We start from the raw sequence: 14,822 nt of genomic DNA, 5'->3' as shown, positions 1-14,822 counted from the left end.
AACACGCACAGTACAGACAATAACAGACACGTCCTGTAAACGTTCTTGGTTGCTGATGAACAGGATCGGACACAAATTGTTGAGTTTTCTGTTAATAATAAATAATAAAACGTGTATCGAGCAGCTGTAAGTGTTTCTTCACTCTCTGTTTTATTTTGTGTTTGCCACTGTGACCTAGAGGATTCATGGCACCTGTACTGCTGACTCTCAGATTTACACTAGTCCTATAATACACCTGTGGTTACTTACATGAAAATGTAATAACTCCAATTAATTCCAATCTTATAGTCTTATTCTGTTTTAATAGATGACAGATTTTGTATAATCTGATTCACAAAACTCAGCCAACATTATTACACATCTTTAAAAATGTCAAGCTGTAACAACAAAGAGCTTAAAGCTTTCTGAAGCAGTGCACTCCTCGAGCTGTCAGGCTCTTTCATGTGTCTCCTAAGTATTGTCTAGATTTGTCAGGGCATGCTGGGGTGGCGTGGGTAGATGACTGTTCAGCTATGAACAGTTTAGTTCTCAGTGCCAAGGGTTGAGGGCCTTTACCTGGGAAAGAGCCTGTTGAAACTCACTTTTTCATGACTTACTGTAACATGAGGCTTTTTGCCAAATTGGACGACCTTATCAGAGATGAGGATCACTCTTCAGCTTACATGGAAATTAAAAACCAGAACAAAATAAGAGATGGAATGTGGAAAAGAAAATAAACAGGTCTTAATTCAGAAAATTAAATCATGTTTTCACATTTGCCTGCATGAGAGCGACCACAGGGAGGGAACAGGGAATGTCTGTGATGTCCACCTGAGGGGGAAAATAGTTTTAGGCTCATCCATCCGGTTGTATATCACAGTCTGATGAGAAATGTAACTGCATGAAGCCGACGTTAGTTGCAAGAGAAAGTCACAATATTTATGATGTGACATTAGATCTAAAATGTAAGTGTAAAAAGCTGAATTGATGTCCACAAATGTAAATGAAAAAAGGTCTAAATATGAAAACTTTTATTAAAAATATTTCAATTGTGATCATTTTTTAAATATTTATTATGGTGGATTTATATGTTTTGTGTTTTAATACATAAATTGTTGTAAATACCGAGTTAGATCTCAATCTACAGTTTATATTGAGTCTTGAAAAGTAGGTTTTAGATTCTGTAATTTGTAGTTTTTTGCAGTTATGCGCAGTCTTATGCATGCGGTGGTTTAAACACAACACAATGTGCTTTACAGGCCAATGAGTCACGATAATGAACACACACACTCCCTACACCCACCATCTATTATAATAGTAGTCAGTGATGTCAAAGCAGGAACGTAGGTTGTGAGAATTACCCCGATGTGACATCAGCGGTATGGGTGTGGCCAGAGGCGTAACATGCTCTAAGGTTTCAAACTGCAGAGAGCTGTGCAGCAGTAATTTTCCATCCTTTACACACATGCAGAAAGGCCTTAAACACTCATGGGAACTGCAGCCGCCGTCTGTCCTGACTTCTCTCCATGGTGCTGATCGTGTCCTGGACATCTGTGCCACATCTGCACCAAGCAAACGCACGGCCGATCATAGATACAGCTGGGGTTTGTATCCAGCCATGCATATATGTTTAGGTTTGATCATTCATTTGGGGTCATTTTTGTGTCTATCTGATGAATGTAATACCGATCAATAAGTGTACAGTGGGAACCAAAACACTGAATTTGCAAGCCGGACATTTAAACAGCTAAAATGTACTTTAAGCTCTTTAAATCAGATTAAGGTGATATTTCTCTGTAGGTTCATCTCTACCAAAGACATCTTCACATTGTCATTGACATTACTTTTACATTGTCATTTCATATGATGTAATTATATATTTAAAAAAAAATACTGATTATAGCGGCTTTAAAGCTAAAGTTTAACAGAAACTGTTTCCAGAAAGTTTCCACAAAATACACACAATGGGAAATAGTTGCTTCAGTGCTGTGAATCACAAAATCTCTTCCATTGCCGTTGTTGAAATCTCTCAAAAACCTGGGCAAATAATGACAAGATAACATCATGGGTAAATGATAAAAGATGGATTTTTTGTAATTTGGGCGAACTGGCCCTTTAAGATGCTCTACACCGGGGTCTGAGACTGTGAGCCTCCCCTCAGACAAATCTTAGTTCACGTGCTTTGTTTCGCTCAATTCCTGGATGCTTATGGGATCATTATTATGTTATTTAATCCCATAAACACTTAACAATGGAGCCAAGATTGCTCCATACTCCTGTCTGACATAACTTGAGACTTAACCAGTTACATAAAAAAGGTCTGTCCTAAAGCTATTATTAGTTTCTGACTCTAGAAAAGTGGGAAAAACAGTAAAAATCTACCAAAACTACTGCATCTCTGAACTGTTTTTAACCAAATCACACACATTTAGGCCGATTTACACGATCTCCTTGTGATATATAATATAAATATAACTCATCAGGGTACCTTTACCTTCACACTAGAACAGACTGTTCTGGCCACCCTGAGGATGGTTTTAAAGGTAGATTTTCAACATGTGATAAATAAGATGAATAAGAATATAAATTTATAAAGGATAGCAGAAATCAGATAAGAGAAGGACACTTTCTCTGCATTTCCTCCAAATGCATCATAATAAATATCAACTACACCTTGTCTTCCTATGCATGCAATAACACGTCAGGAAGGTGTCAATGTACAAATATGTTTTCCTCACGGGCGATCTTTTGAAGCCAGCACAAACAGATGGCATCTAGATTTTAATGCTGTAATTAAAAATGTTCTGGGATATTGAATTCCTGATTTATCGTGCATTTATCAACATTTGAAAACATTTGCATAATCTGCATATCCTGAAGTATTACCTGTTTACCTGTGGCGGCACATGAGGGGATGCTCTTATCCTTTATTCACAGAGTCATGTTCTCTGCATGGCCTCAGTATCTCTTCATCGTAATCACACAGAGCAATGTAAAGCACTTTTATGAAAGCGCTATAGAATATTTCGGAAAGTAACCATCTTGTTTTGCTTCTATTTCTATTGTTTCTATAATTCTACTGAAGTTAGCATGCTAACAAGCTTGCTGCGGCCTGGTTGGACTGTCTCGTCACTTTCCGATACCGAGTCACTGTAGCGTCCAGGCTGCCCTGATAAGGTGGCGCTGCTCAGAGGACGCACTATAACCTCTTGTATTGTAAACGCATCAATGGCTGAAGCTCTTGCCAAGACTATATCTATGTGTCTGTCTGTGTAACATCTCCTTTAAACTTATTTTGGTTCAAGAAACGACAAAAAGATCTTCTGTATCTGCGGCAGAAATGATGAGTGATTGAGAATCTGACTCGGTGTGTGTTATGTATGAATTTAATCAATAAACGTTAAACTAGAATTCAGAGTTGTACCACTAGTTTGGTCTTCTGCAACTCTAGCCCCCTGAAAGCCCCCTTTCACCCCCACCAACTCATACAGCAACCGTCTTTAACCTCAGCACCTACCCTCACAGCTTCTCCAATGGCTCATAATGAATTTAAAACCTGCTCGCTGGTGTACACACAGCCTCAAACAGAGCCGCGGGCCATTCTGCAACACTTCAGCTCACTCCAGCTACTCTCCACCACTGCTGGATGCTCACTGTGGTCCCTCCACCCGCCTCCTTCATTTCTCTCTTTCTTGCATCACATCCCCTCTCCCACAGCGCCCCCCCACCCCCACCCCCACCCCCCCCCCTCCCCCAACTCTAATATGATCATGTGTTGCGTTCATCTTACCTCTTATTTCTTTAGCCTGGATGTCTCTGTAAGACCACTCACAGGAATATTAATGTTATTGAGCATGTAAATTTGCAGGTGCTGTTTGTTACAGGTGATGTAATTTGTCATTTATCTTAATTTCTACACTGGAACATCTCGTGTCATTAGTCATTAAGTGTTGCTGTGGCCCAGTTTTATGCTAAACATTAATTCAATGCAGATTTATAGTCTGTGTTCACACTGGAAATCAGCCAAAATTCAATTGTGCAGACTATGTGAGCTGCCTTGTTTTTTGAGTGTGCTACTAATTGCTAAATGCTACACAATTGACCACAATGCAATGCACAAAAACGTTGAAATTACATATGGTAAAAGACAAAAAAGAATTGACCTTGAGGTGAGATTGTTTTGTTTCCAAGGTCAACAACCTTAAATTATATATTTGTCCTTTTTTTAATTTAATTTTTGTTCATTTTTTTAAATGTATTTTCTCTTCTTTTTTGTTGATTTTTTAATGTTTCTTTTAAAAAAAACTGATATGACTGATTGTAAATTTTCTGATTTAAATAAATGGAAGTAGAATTGTAAATATATATATATATATATATGTATATATATACACACAGTATATTACGCCAAAAACTGCAGTTTCTCGATTGACCACTAGAGGCTGCCTCCAAAAAGCAAGAACCGCCAGACTCATATTGAAATGTTCAACTTTACAGCAGAAATAAACATGTTTACAACCTGGTACAAAAACAGTTTTGGTCTCTATAGATAATGTCCCCCTTCATGATAACTGCACGGGGGGTGAATCTTTATGTAATTTCAACTGTTTACATTTTTATTAAGGTTAACGTGAAGCACAATTGAGGGCCATGGCCAGCCGTCACAGGTGTCTGCTCGGCGTCACGTCAGCTATTTCAGTCAGTGAACGTGACCTCGGTTGTTATTTTTTGGGGGGTATTTTTCATGCAAATGTCGGACAAATACTGTGGCTTGAAGTGCAGTTAACTGACTAAACGTGAGGACCGAACGAGGAACTCTGTGCTCCTGTACGTTGAGGTGAGTGAAACTACAGTGTGTCTGCGTTCAACCATACCTGGCTTGTTAGCTTAGCTTGTTGACTAGCTAATTAGCCAGCGAATGAATTAGCCTCGGGTTAGCCTTCGGACGAGCTTTGTTAATGATGCTAACGGGAGCTATGATTGTCACATGTATTAAACCGGAATGTACCGAAGTCTCGGCTCCAGACACGCCCCACCTTTTTGCCTGTTATTGTGTAAATCGGACGTTAAGCAGAATCAGGCAGAATCAAGATGGCGGCGGCAGAGCAGTGGACTCGCTGAACGTCAAAACTGCTCTTCGGGAAGCTTATGGGTGACGTCACGGAGGCGACGTGTAATGAACACTGCAGCTTATTGTGGCCAAAGGTTTAAGACTTAGTTATAACTTCACTGTATGTTGCTCAATAGAAACAACTACCCGCTGTGTCCAAGCAGAGACTGGCAGAAACATGATGACAAATTCTGCTCATCCTACTTACTGCCAGTTTTTTTGCAGCTTATCATGTCACACCTGATTACCTCCCTTGTCAAGATAAATAATACGCCTTTCTGGGGTGATTCACGTCATACCTGTGTGGCCCTCCTGAACACTCACATTGAGGTGTGGACTGCAGGTATAATTTAAGAGTTCCTTGGAAGACACTCGCCTGTGCAGATTTGGTTGATGTACAAAATCACACACAAAGTTGCACGTAGACAAATGTCATTGACAATTATTAAGTTAATGCAATCTTTTCCCACTTACACTACAAGCAAACTCTATATACATGTATTTATAAATATTATATTTAGTATTTCTTGTGTAAAGCATTGTTATTCTTGTGTTGTGTGGAAGTGATACACGTAAAAAATCAAAGATACTACATTTTGTATTGTAACCTGTTGATAGTCATTTTGTTGTGAGTGAAGAAATGTTCGTTTTAGGAGAAATATTGTACTATAACTACCATAAAATAGTAATTAATTATAGCAATTAATGGTGTAATGTAATATTGGTAGAGAATCACAAGCTTTGGAAAAAATTGGATTTAGAATTGAGAAATTAGTGTAGCCGATATTTTACTGTATGTCTATTCCTTTTTAAAAACTATAACTCTTTACCTCTAGACATGTGTTCTAACTCTAAATATATACACAACATATACTAATGTACATATATATATATATTGACTGAGCAGGTTCTACTGAAATAAAAGCAGAAATTTTACTTCTTCTGCACCACTGTTTCCATTATGAGACAAACACTGAACACAATTAGTTTTTGCTGCTTCAAGTGTTCAATACAACTGTATTTCATCCTATTCAAGTAGTGCTATCGGCAAATAAGACACTAAAGACATATTTCCCTCCACCCAGTTTCATTCCTTCAAGTGCAAATTTAGTGCTTTATTCAATTATGTGTGAAATTTATGAGCCTCAAAACACTTAGTGGGTACTACACGTTGTGTGTATAATAAACTAAAGGCACTTGTATATTTGAGCACTTGCTACTGTATTTCAAAGGAAAATATTATTTTTTTGTAAATTAATAGTTTTCACGCATCTACATTTATCTGACAGTTGTGCTACTTTTTTGATTAAGGTTTTACACACAAAACACATGGCAGGTTTATAAAATACAATCCATTGTTAGTCCTGAAACCATCCTGGAATATTAAGTAATTAAATATAAGCACTATAATTGTACATTTTCTTTACAATACTTATGTACTTTTACTTGAGTAAGAATTAGTTTTACTTGTAATGGAGTATCTTTATACTACTTTTATTTTAACTAAAACTTCTTCCACCACTGCTCTTTCAGTTTCTTATCTTTATGCGTCTATTTTTGTACTGTGTGTTTTGCTGCTGTGGCACTTTAATGTCCCTCTGTGGGATCAATAAAGTTCATCTTATCTTAACACTCTCCATGTGATCCACATTGAAACACAAACTGTGCATAGATCCAGACTGCAATATAGTGTGCAATGTGTCAGGGTTAGTGTTGAAATCATATTGTGAAAATAACAACCCTGCAGGGCTCCAGTGCGGCAAGTGTGTTTCTAAGCTTAGAGCGCCACCTGGTGGTGAAGGAGCGTTACATGCAGCAGATCTGAGTAGAATATTCTGCCTGCGCTCATGAGAAAATTATTCATTTCTCCCTGTAGACAGTGTATGTGCAAGTGTCTCTGTAGACCTGCTCATGTCAAATTAACCCTCATTACAGTGTATATTTATATTTTATACATACATATATATACAAACACATGCACGCGGGCACACACACACACACACATATATATATGTATATTGCAAATTAAAACGTGGCTCTCCTGATATTCTCTTATCCTTACATGTGCTTTTATCTTTATTACTCTGGATATCTGTAGTTCTCACTGAAACTACCTATTTTGCATCATTAGTGTTGTTTAATTTGTGCATATCATATATTTGGCTCAGTATACTTCTATAATGTAAAGACATCACAATTTTGATTCATTTTAATTCAATGTTTTTGATTGAAATGTTGCCTTATTGGTCATATATCTCAAATTTGCTCTTTTTAAACTGTAATTTGGCTGATTTCTTTTTTTTTTTTGTAACATTTACATTTAGCATCGTATTCATATGATTTATCATTTACAAACCTGGATAAGTGAATAAAAATAAATACATGGATTCTCATCTGATCTAAAAATGTTTAAAAAGATAATGTTATAGTGAAGAACTTTATTGAACACAATGCAAAAACAGATTATATTATACATCTTATATCAGCAGTACAATCCGTTTTTACATTTCGTCTGTATCAAACAAACAACAAACAGAAAGAAAACTGAATCAACAGATTTAATGGCATTCTCTGTCAACCCAGTACTTTTTTATTCCGATAGTTCACTTGTATCTCTCTCCTCCTTGTGCAAGTATTGTGTGATATTGCCTCATGCACTTGAAAGGCCTACGACTGCTAGGAGAGATACCAAGAGATTTCACACACTCACACACACACACACACACACACTCACACACACTCACGCGTATACATGCATTCGCACACCCTCCGCGAGCTGGGAGATGAGATAGGCAATTTATGTCTGTCTGTTGACTGCCGGAGCTTGATATGGCTCCACTCAGCCCTGCGGATCAATCATAGAGCAGGAACAAAGCAGTAAAATATTGGAAAAAAATAACATGAGGACTGTGTATTAGTGTGTCTCCAAACACATCCCCCCCCCCACCCCCACCCCCCCATCGTGAGGCTGTTTGGACGAGTTGACTCACTCCTGGCGCCTAAATCTAAAAGAAAGCAGGTTGTTTTGTTGCAGAACGGTCAGGTGTCACTCAAAGCCTGCCCTCGATGTCCCGCCGTCCAGTGGTGAATCTTGGGAAATCACTTGGACTGCATTGCAGCCAAAAAAGAGGGCTGGAACCAGCAGTTACGGGGCTGGGCCGAAAAGAAAAAAAAAAGATGGGAGGGGCAGAGTGGGTTTATTCTACACCTCTCTCTCTATCTCTTAATCCCACCGTCTTCTTATTCAGTGTGTGTGCTGTTCTGGGTGCAGTTGGTGTCCTTTGCACAGCCCGCCGCGAGGCGCTTTAACGGACCAACAATGAACAGCATGCAGTGAAGAACAGTCCAAAGGCAGAGATGAATGATACTACATAACTTATTTTTTATTTGGCTGCAATTTACCTGATGTATAATTTCCTGACATTGACATTGACTATTAAAAGAACCTGAATTTCAGATACATCAAATTGATCAATTGAAAAGAAAACAGAATTTCCCATGAAGTCGTACCATTACCCAACAACAATTTATTGTTGCGTCAACAGGTGATTGTTTGTTCGCAAAATACAGCCGAGAGAGGGAGAGAGAGAGAGAGAGAGATAGAGGAGAGGAGAGAGAAAGGAAAAAAGCCAGTGAATGTTGTCTGTTTCTCAAGAGCTGAAAACCAAAACCTGAGCATGGATCACACTGGCGGCGGCGGCGGGGGGGGAGTGTGGGGGAACTCAGAGAAAAGTCGCCAGCTTGATGAGAAGAGTAAAGTCAACTCAGTTAAATTGATGCGGTGGAGATCTTGAAGCCATGCAGTTAACAGAATATTGCCTTCAAATAACACTCGCACATGCTTTTCCAAAATCAAACATGCATTGGGTATTTCAGTGGGGTAAAGAAGTGTAAATACTCAACATTTTAGCAATACAAATTTCTAAATGTTTCTGATAATGAATATTTGTAGAGCATGTTACACACTTTTTCCAGCAATCCCTTTATTCACTTTGATTGTTTTTAAGCAAATGATAAATGAACATTATTAAGTAAAAATAAAAAATATAAAATAAAATATATATTTAGTATGGATCTGCCTTGATGCTGCCAATGTGTGTCACAAAAACCACAAGCAAATTCAACCACTACTACTAATTCAAAGAGCATTTTGTAAACGATCAATCATTGCAAGCGCAAACTCAGTCATCACAAGGCTGTGAGTGCAGTTCGGATCACAGTGGTCACGGACAAGTTCAGCATCTCCTCTGGAAGCCGCCTCACTAAGGCTTTTAATAGTTTAGTCACCCATCTGGAAACTTCTCCTTTTTTCTTCTTTTTTTTTATAGGAAAAGGTTTGTTTTTGTTTCGCCATCCTCTTGGAACAAAAAAATTTTTTTTGTTGTTGTTTTTTTTGTTTTTTTTTAGAAAAAGAACTACGAAAATCATGCAACTACCATTTCATTTTTGTGAGACAAAAACCAGTTGGTGCTCTCGACTTGATTTCTCTCTTGCTGCTGGTTGGGAGATTTTGGAGGTGAGGTCAGCGTGGGCGTTTTAGGCACTGCCATCCTGTTTGAGTCGCTGACTGCGAGCCTTGTAGACCTCGATCAGTAAATCTTTGACATACTGGATTTCTCGTTCCACCGACTCCGCCTTGTCACGAAGCTCTCGGTTCTGCCCCTCGAGGCCATGCAGCTCCTCCTCCAGAGAGTCCAGCTCCGCCCTCTTACGCAGCCTGTACCTGCAGTAGGAGAGAATGCATTCGGTGGTTCTTACAGGTTTTTTGCTGCCTTGCATCTTTATTAATGAGTCAAGCGAACGTGACCTTTTGAGCTACATCGAGCGGATTACTCACACAGCTCAGACACCCCTTCCCTGAGATAACATCATGCTGTTTGTTCCACGTACTGCAGGGTTCATGACTGATCAATTTCCACCTTTGCAAACTTCTGTCTTTCCCCCAACATTAAATACACTTTTTCAACATACATCTCATTTTACACAGATGTGACTAACTGAAACTTACGCACACAGACAAAACAGACTTATAGAAATGGTTAGGTGGGGCTGAATCTGGCAAGCAGTGAGGGACTTTCCATTTCCCTCCTACACTCTGTAGGACATTTAAAGCACTGGCTGGTTTATGTAACACTCCAGCCATGTTAAAGTGTCAAGCAAAACAACAAGTATGAGCAGTGGATGGATAAGCTAAGAAAAAGCAACAATATGAACAGTAATGACCCACAGTGGCTAGAGGAAGAAAATAACTTTACTTAGTTGTGATTGTGACTATTTTTTTTACTTTTTATTGTTATATACCACATTTTCATTACTGTATTATCAGACTTCTGAGCACATGACCTACTTTTTTTTTTTTTTTTTTTTTAACATGCTTATGAAGGATGTTTTTAATGAAGAAAGAAAGAGGGGAAAAATAAGTCACTCATTTACCTGTGAGCAGCAGTTTTGTTCTGGTCTCTCTTCTTCTGCTTCCTCTCTCCACTGTTGCCTTCCAGAGAAGCGGCGCCCATCACTAGAGATGGTTTGATGGAGCAGTGTTCATCCTTTAGCCTCTGGGTGGGGCGGTGGATTGGGGCGCCCATCAGCGGCCCCTCGCCCTCCCCTCTGGACAGACATTCATAGCTTTGGTCTGCAAGGCATTCTGGATAGAGGTAGTGGCCGTGTTGGGGCTCTACAGCCTGTGCTTGTGACGGCTGATCTAGGTCACCTATAAAGCTATGGTAAGGCTCTGTGCTGGCCATTGACTGGTGGAAGTAGCCGTCACCGGCCACCATTGTCTCTGGGGGAATACTTCCAGAAAGTCCTCCATCTTTGCTGCAGTGCAAAACATCGAGCCCCGTGCTGTCGTAACTTACATTGACCTTCACATTGTGCATCAACTGTCCATCTCGCTTGTGGTGGCTCTCGTACGAGCCGCCCAGACAAAAACCTCGAGCAATCTCTTCGCTGCAAAACATTCCTTCTGAAAAACAATAACTCTCCTCTTCCTTCAACGATAAAGCACATTCTCTCACCTTCTTGACGCTGCCGAGGCTGTTCTTGCTCACTGTCTTCAGTGTGGAGTAGTGGTTCACAGACAACTCTGTGCTTCCTGAGTAACTTCCCCTGGAGCCCCACGTATCAAGTCCAACTTCCTCCCCTACTTTCACAGCCTCGCTGATTATTCTTCGCCCGTTGTTGTGGTGGTAGCGGTGATGGTAGTTGTATGGAGCGGGTCGAGCAATTTTGGTTCTGGCGATGGGACCGCCACAGAAGCTGGCCAGGTCCAATTCCCCTGTTGCCAAGGTAACAACCACAGGGCTGGTTTCTGATTGGCTGGACCCATACGACCCATAGGGTAACTGATAATAAGACTGGGAGCCCATGGCTTGAGCACCCTTGTCACATTTTGAGGATTTCTCCAACTTGCTTGTCGTGGATGTGGACTCGGAGCGGAAGTAGTCCTCCAGCTGAGCCAGCTCCTCCTGCAGTAGAGAGGTCATGACCTCCAGATCCGAGGGCACCTTGACATCTTGTTCTAATGGTGAGGGTGGAAGGGAAGAGCTTGGAGAAGACTCGGTCGTCGACACAAATGAAGACAAATCAACTTTTTCCGTCATCCAATCTGAGTGACCATCACCTATAAAAAATTAAAAATAATAACCATATAGTGAATAAAACAATCCATTTTTTTTTTCATTCAGCTCTTTGTATAGAATAACAAATAAAAACTAGAAATTCAGGAAAAAAAATTCTTAAATCACGGAAGGTTGAGAGGATAAAAGCTTAAGTTAAAAGCAAGCAATACATCCGAAAAATCCAAGTGAACAACTAACCGATCATCTGAAAATGATTGAACAGCATCGTCTGCATTCGATAAATATCCACTTAGCTGTACTCACTGTACGACATTAGCCCCGTGCTGCACTGCGGCTCCGACCTCGGGATGTGGAAAAATAAAAAAGCGTCTTGGCAAAACTCACCAATTAAGTGCTGCCTCTCCACAGGCTCCGCCCCCGTCCTGGGCAGTGATTGGCTGTGGCTAGCCTGTTGGAGAAGGGGAGCGCCGAGCTCGCCTGTGGAAATGGGGGGAATTTTCCTGCGAAGGATCGATGCCGCCATTGTGTCGTCTGCTTCGATCGAATTGTTCAAAAGCACAAACCGTGCACTGGGTGGATGAAATAGAACTAGAAGACCTGTCGGAAAAATTAAGGAAATAAACAAATTTTATTTCACCCTTTAAACCCCCCATTTCAAGCTCTATAGCATTTAATAATTCCATTAAAAAAAAAAAAAATTGACCATTATTATTATTATATTAGTTATTAATATTTAAAAATGACACTACAAAAATAACTTTATATTAAGGTTCATTGAGTTCAAATTGACTCTTAATTTTTTTGTCCACCTGTCATCCTCATACTTAAAATTTATGTCAGTACAATTTAGTTATTATAAAGCAACTTACAAAACAGTGAGCTGACATAGTTTTAGAAACACACCATGAGAATATATTGCATAAATAAAAATGAGAACATAATAAAGACTTTGACAGACACAATAAAGAAAGTTATTTTACATAATGTAAGCTGCAGAAACACTTTTAAAAATGTATCATGAAACAGAAATTCTATTTTTACACATGAAAAAGTAACTTTGACATGGTCACTTTAAAACAGTAATAAAATACAGTCCTGCCTCTCCTCTAATAAAAATAAACCTTTAAATGACGTAAATTAACAACTGAATTCACCGATAACGTTGGTTTTAAACAATGTCTGGACTGGTTTATTTGCTAAATCCTCCTCCGAACTTTCCCCCTGTTCCGCCAAAGCTAGAAAACAGTTTTACTCACCCCATAGTTTCTGAATAGTCTTGTAAAGTGCGTTGCAGGAGCAAAGCACGCGGAGCTTTACGGTGAGCACGAAGACGGTCACAGTTTAAAAAGCCATGTTTTCCCCTTTTGGAAGTCAGAGACTCTTCTTGAAGTGCTATTTCGACGAAAAGACTTGCAGACAGAAAGTTTTTAAATCCGCTACTTCTGCAACTCCTAGTGCCCGGGACCTGATCACAGGAGACGAAATTAATCCGCAGCTTACAGCGTTCACCCGGCCGTTACGTCATGAACCTGGGGACTTTCCCATTATCCAGAGGCCACAGACTGTTTGTGTAACCAGCACACACTCATCTAACATGTCCTGCTTTTTTTGTTTTTTTTTTACTCTACTTTAGCTTATTTTATTAACTTAATTTAGATTTTACCCTCTTTTTAAATAAATTGAATTATTTGTAATAGAATTAATAAATAAAAATGACTCTAAATATTCTGTTTTAAGTGGTTTGTATAGCACTTATGCTCTCTTTAGATGCTACAGAAATCAGAAATAACTTTACTATTAAAACTACAGTGTAAATGAGTGTTGCTGGGTTTTTTTTTAAATAAAGTAGTGCCCTTCCGGAAAAAGTCACTAAAACATGTAAAAAAAAAAAAAAAAATTTGGCTCCTCAGATACAGCAGTAACCTCCCTGTTTATCTCATCCAGTCACACGCGAGATAATAAACACACATCTAAACAGAGAGAGAGTGCAGAGGATCAGGGGATGTGCTCAGCAGACTGTACAGCCGGCACTAGTTTTCCGTGCGCCGTAGCGGAAGGACATCATGTTGCAGTTCGAAGGTGTAACTTTAGTTGCAGCCCTGTTGCATCAGATCCGCTGGGGATTCGCTGAACGCTGTAACAATGTGGCCACACCATTGGTTTATCTGGGGGAACTTTTCTATTTCTATTGGCCTGCTATCAGTCTTACACTGATTGCTAATCATTACACATTAGCACCAACCTGGGACCACAGCACTGTACCTTCATAACAAGAGGCGGTGTGGTGAGAAGAAACCGTGGCCTCCAGCTGGTATCAAACTGAGACTAACAGCCACTTAAAGTCAGTGTCCATTTGTGTAAATCCTCCACAGTAAAGTATTTCAGCCATAAGTCTGTGCCACTGTGTGTGAATTGTCTTCAGAAATATACTCAGCAACTTAATCTTTTTTTTACTAACTAAACTTTTAATATCGCTAATAAAGTTTACCACTTTACTGCAACTGCACCTCGTGAGGCTTCTATTAATATTTCACATATAAACACATTTACACTGCATTATATATGAGCAGCATCATGAAGAATATGTGTGTTGTGTCTTTTAAGAGTAAGAAAAATTTTTAAAAAATCTAATTCATTGCTTTGTAAAACTATTTTGTGAAAGTATAAGTGATTTTTATAAAGTTTTAAGAAGAGATAGATAGAAATATAGATCTCAGTCTGTGTGCGGTTGTGCTCAGAAGAAAATTGGAGCACATGGTTTTCAGGTGTAACGACTAACACACTGTTTCAGATAAGATATGATGAGATTATTTATTAGTGGCACAGCGGGGAAAAGTAGCAGAGTTACAGCAGAAAAGTGGACAGTTAAAAAAAGAAGCTGTCAAAATGTCAATATCAAATACTTTTATTAATAAGATTAATAAGAGATAATGTGTACATTCAGATATTTAAATATAGCAACAGCAGATAAGTAATACTTCATGGTTGGTGTCTGTCAGTGTAACATGTTCATTCAATCAATCATTCAATCTTAATTTAAGATAGACTTTATGATTCCCCCTCTGTACTGACCCATGTTAACTATTTAGGAGCGTATTTGTACTTAATATATATTTTCCTATTCAGTATAACATTCATGCATCTCCCACCCC

At 39.1% G+C, this 14,822-nt stretch overlaps 1 protein-coding gene across 1 annotated transcript; it reads right to left on the bottom strand.

Moving 5' to 3' along the window:
• Positions 1 to 8,447: 8,447 nt before the first annotated feature.
• atf5b (activating transcription factor 5b) lies at positions 8,448 to 13,150 on the bottom strand. The gene is made up of 4 exons (XM_023428474.2): positions 12,927 to 13,150; positions 12,055 to 12,267; positions 10,523 to 11,711; positions 8,448 to 9,812 (listed from the first exon to the last, which is right to left on the bottom strand). Exons 2-4 carry the CDS (start codon positions 12,191 to 12,193, stop codon positions 9,626 to 9,628), a joined length of 1,515 nt encoding a protein of 504 aa, XP_023284242.1. The 5' UTR covers positions 12,194 to 12,267; positions 12,927 to 13,150; the 3' UTR covers positions 8,448 to 9,625.
• Between the last annotated feature and the right edge of the window lie 1,672 nt (positions 13,151 to 14,822).

This window comes from Seriola lalandi, unplaced genomic scaffold (genome assembly GCF_002814215.2).
Source record: "Seriola lalandi dorsalis isolate HSWRI2012SDOR001 ecotype SW California unplaced genomic scaffold, Sedor1 jcf7180002054875, whole genome shotgun sequence".
NCBI lineage: Eukaryota > Metazoa > Chordata > Actinopteri > Carangiformes > Carangidae > Seriola > Seriola lalandi.
This window is presented reverse-complemented; position numbering and strand designations above follow the sequence as displayed.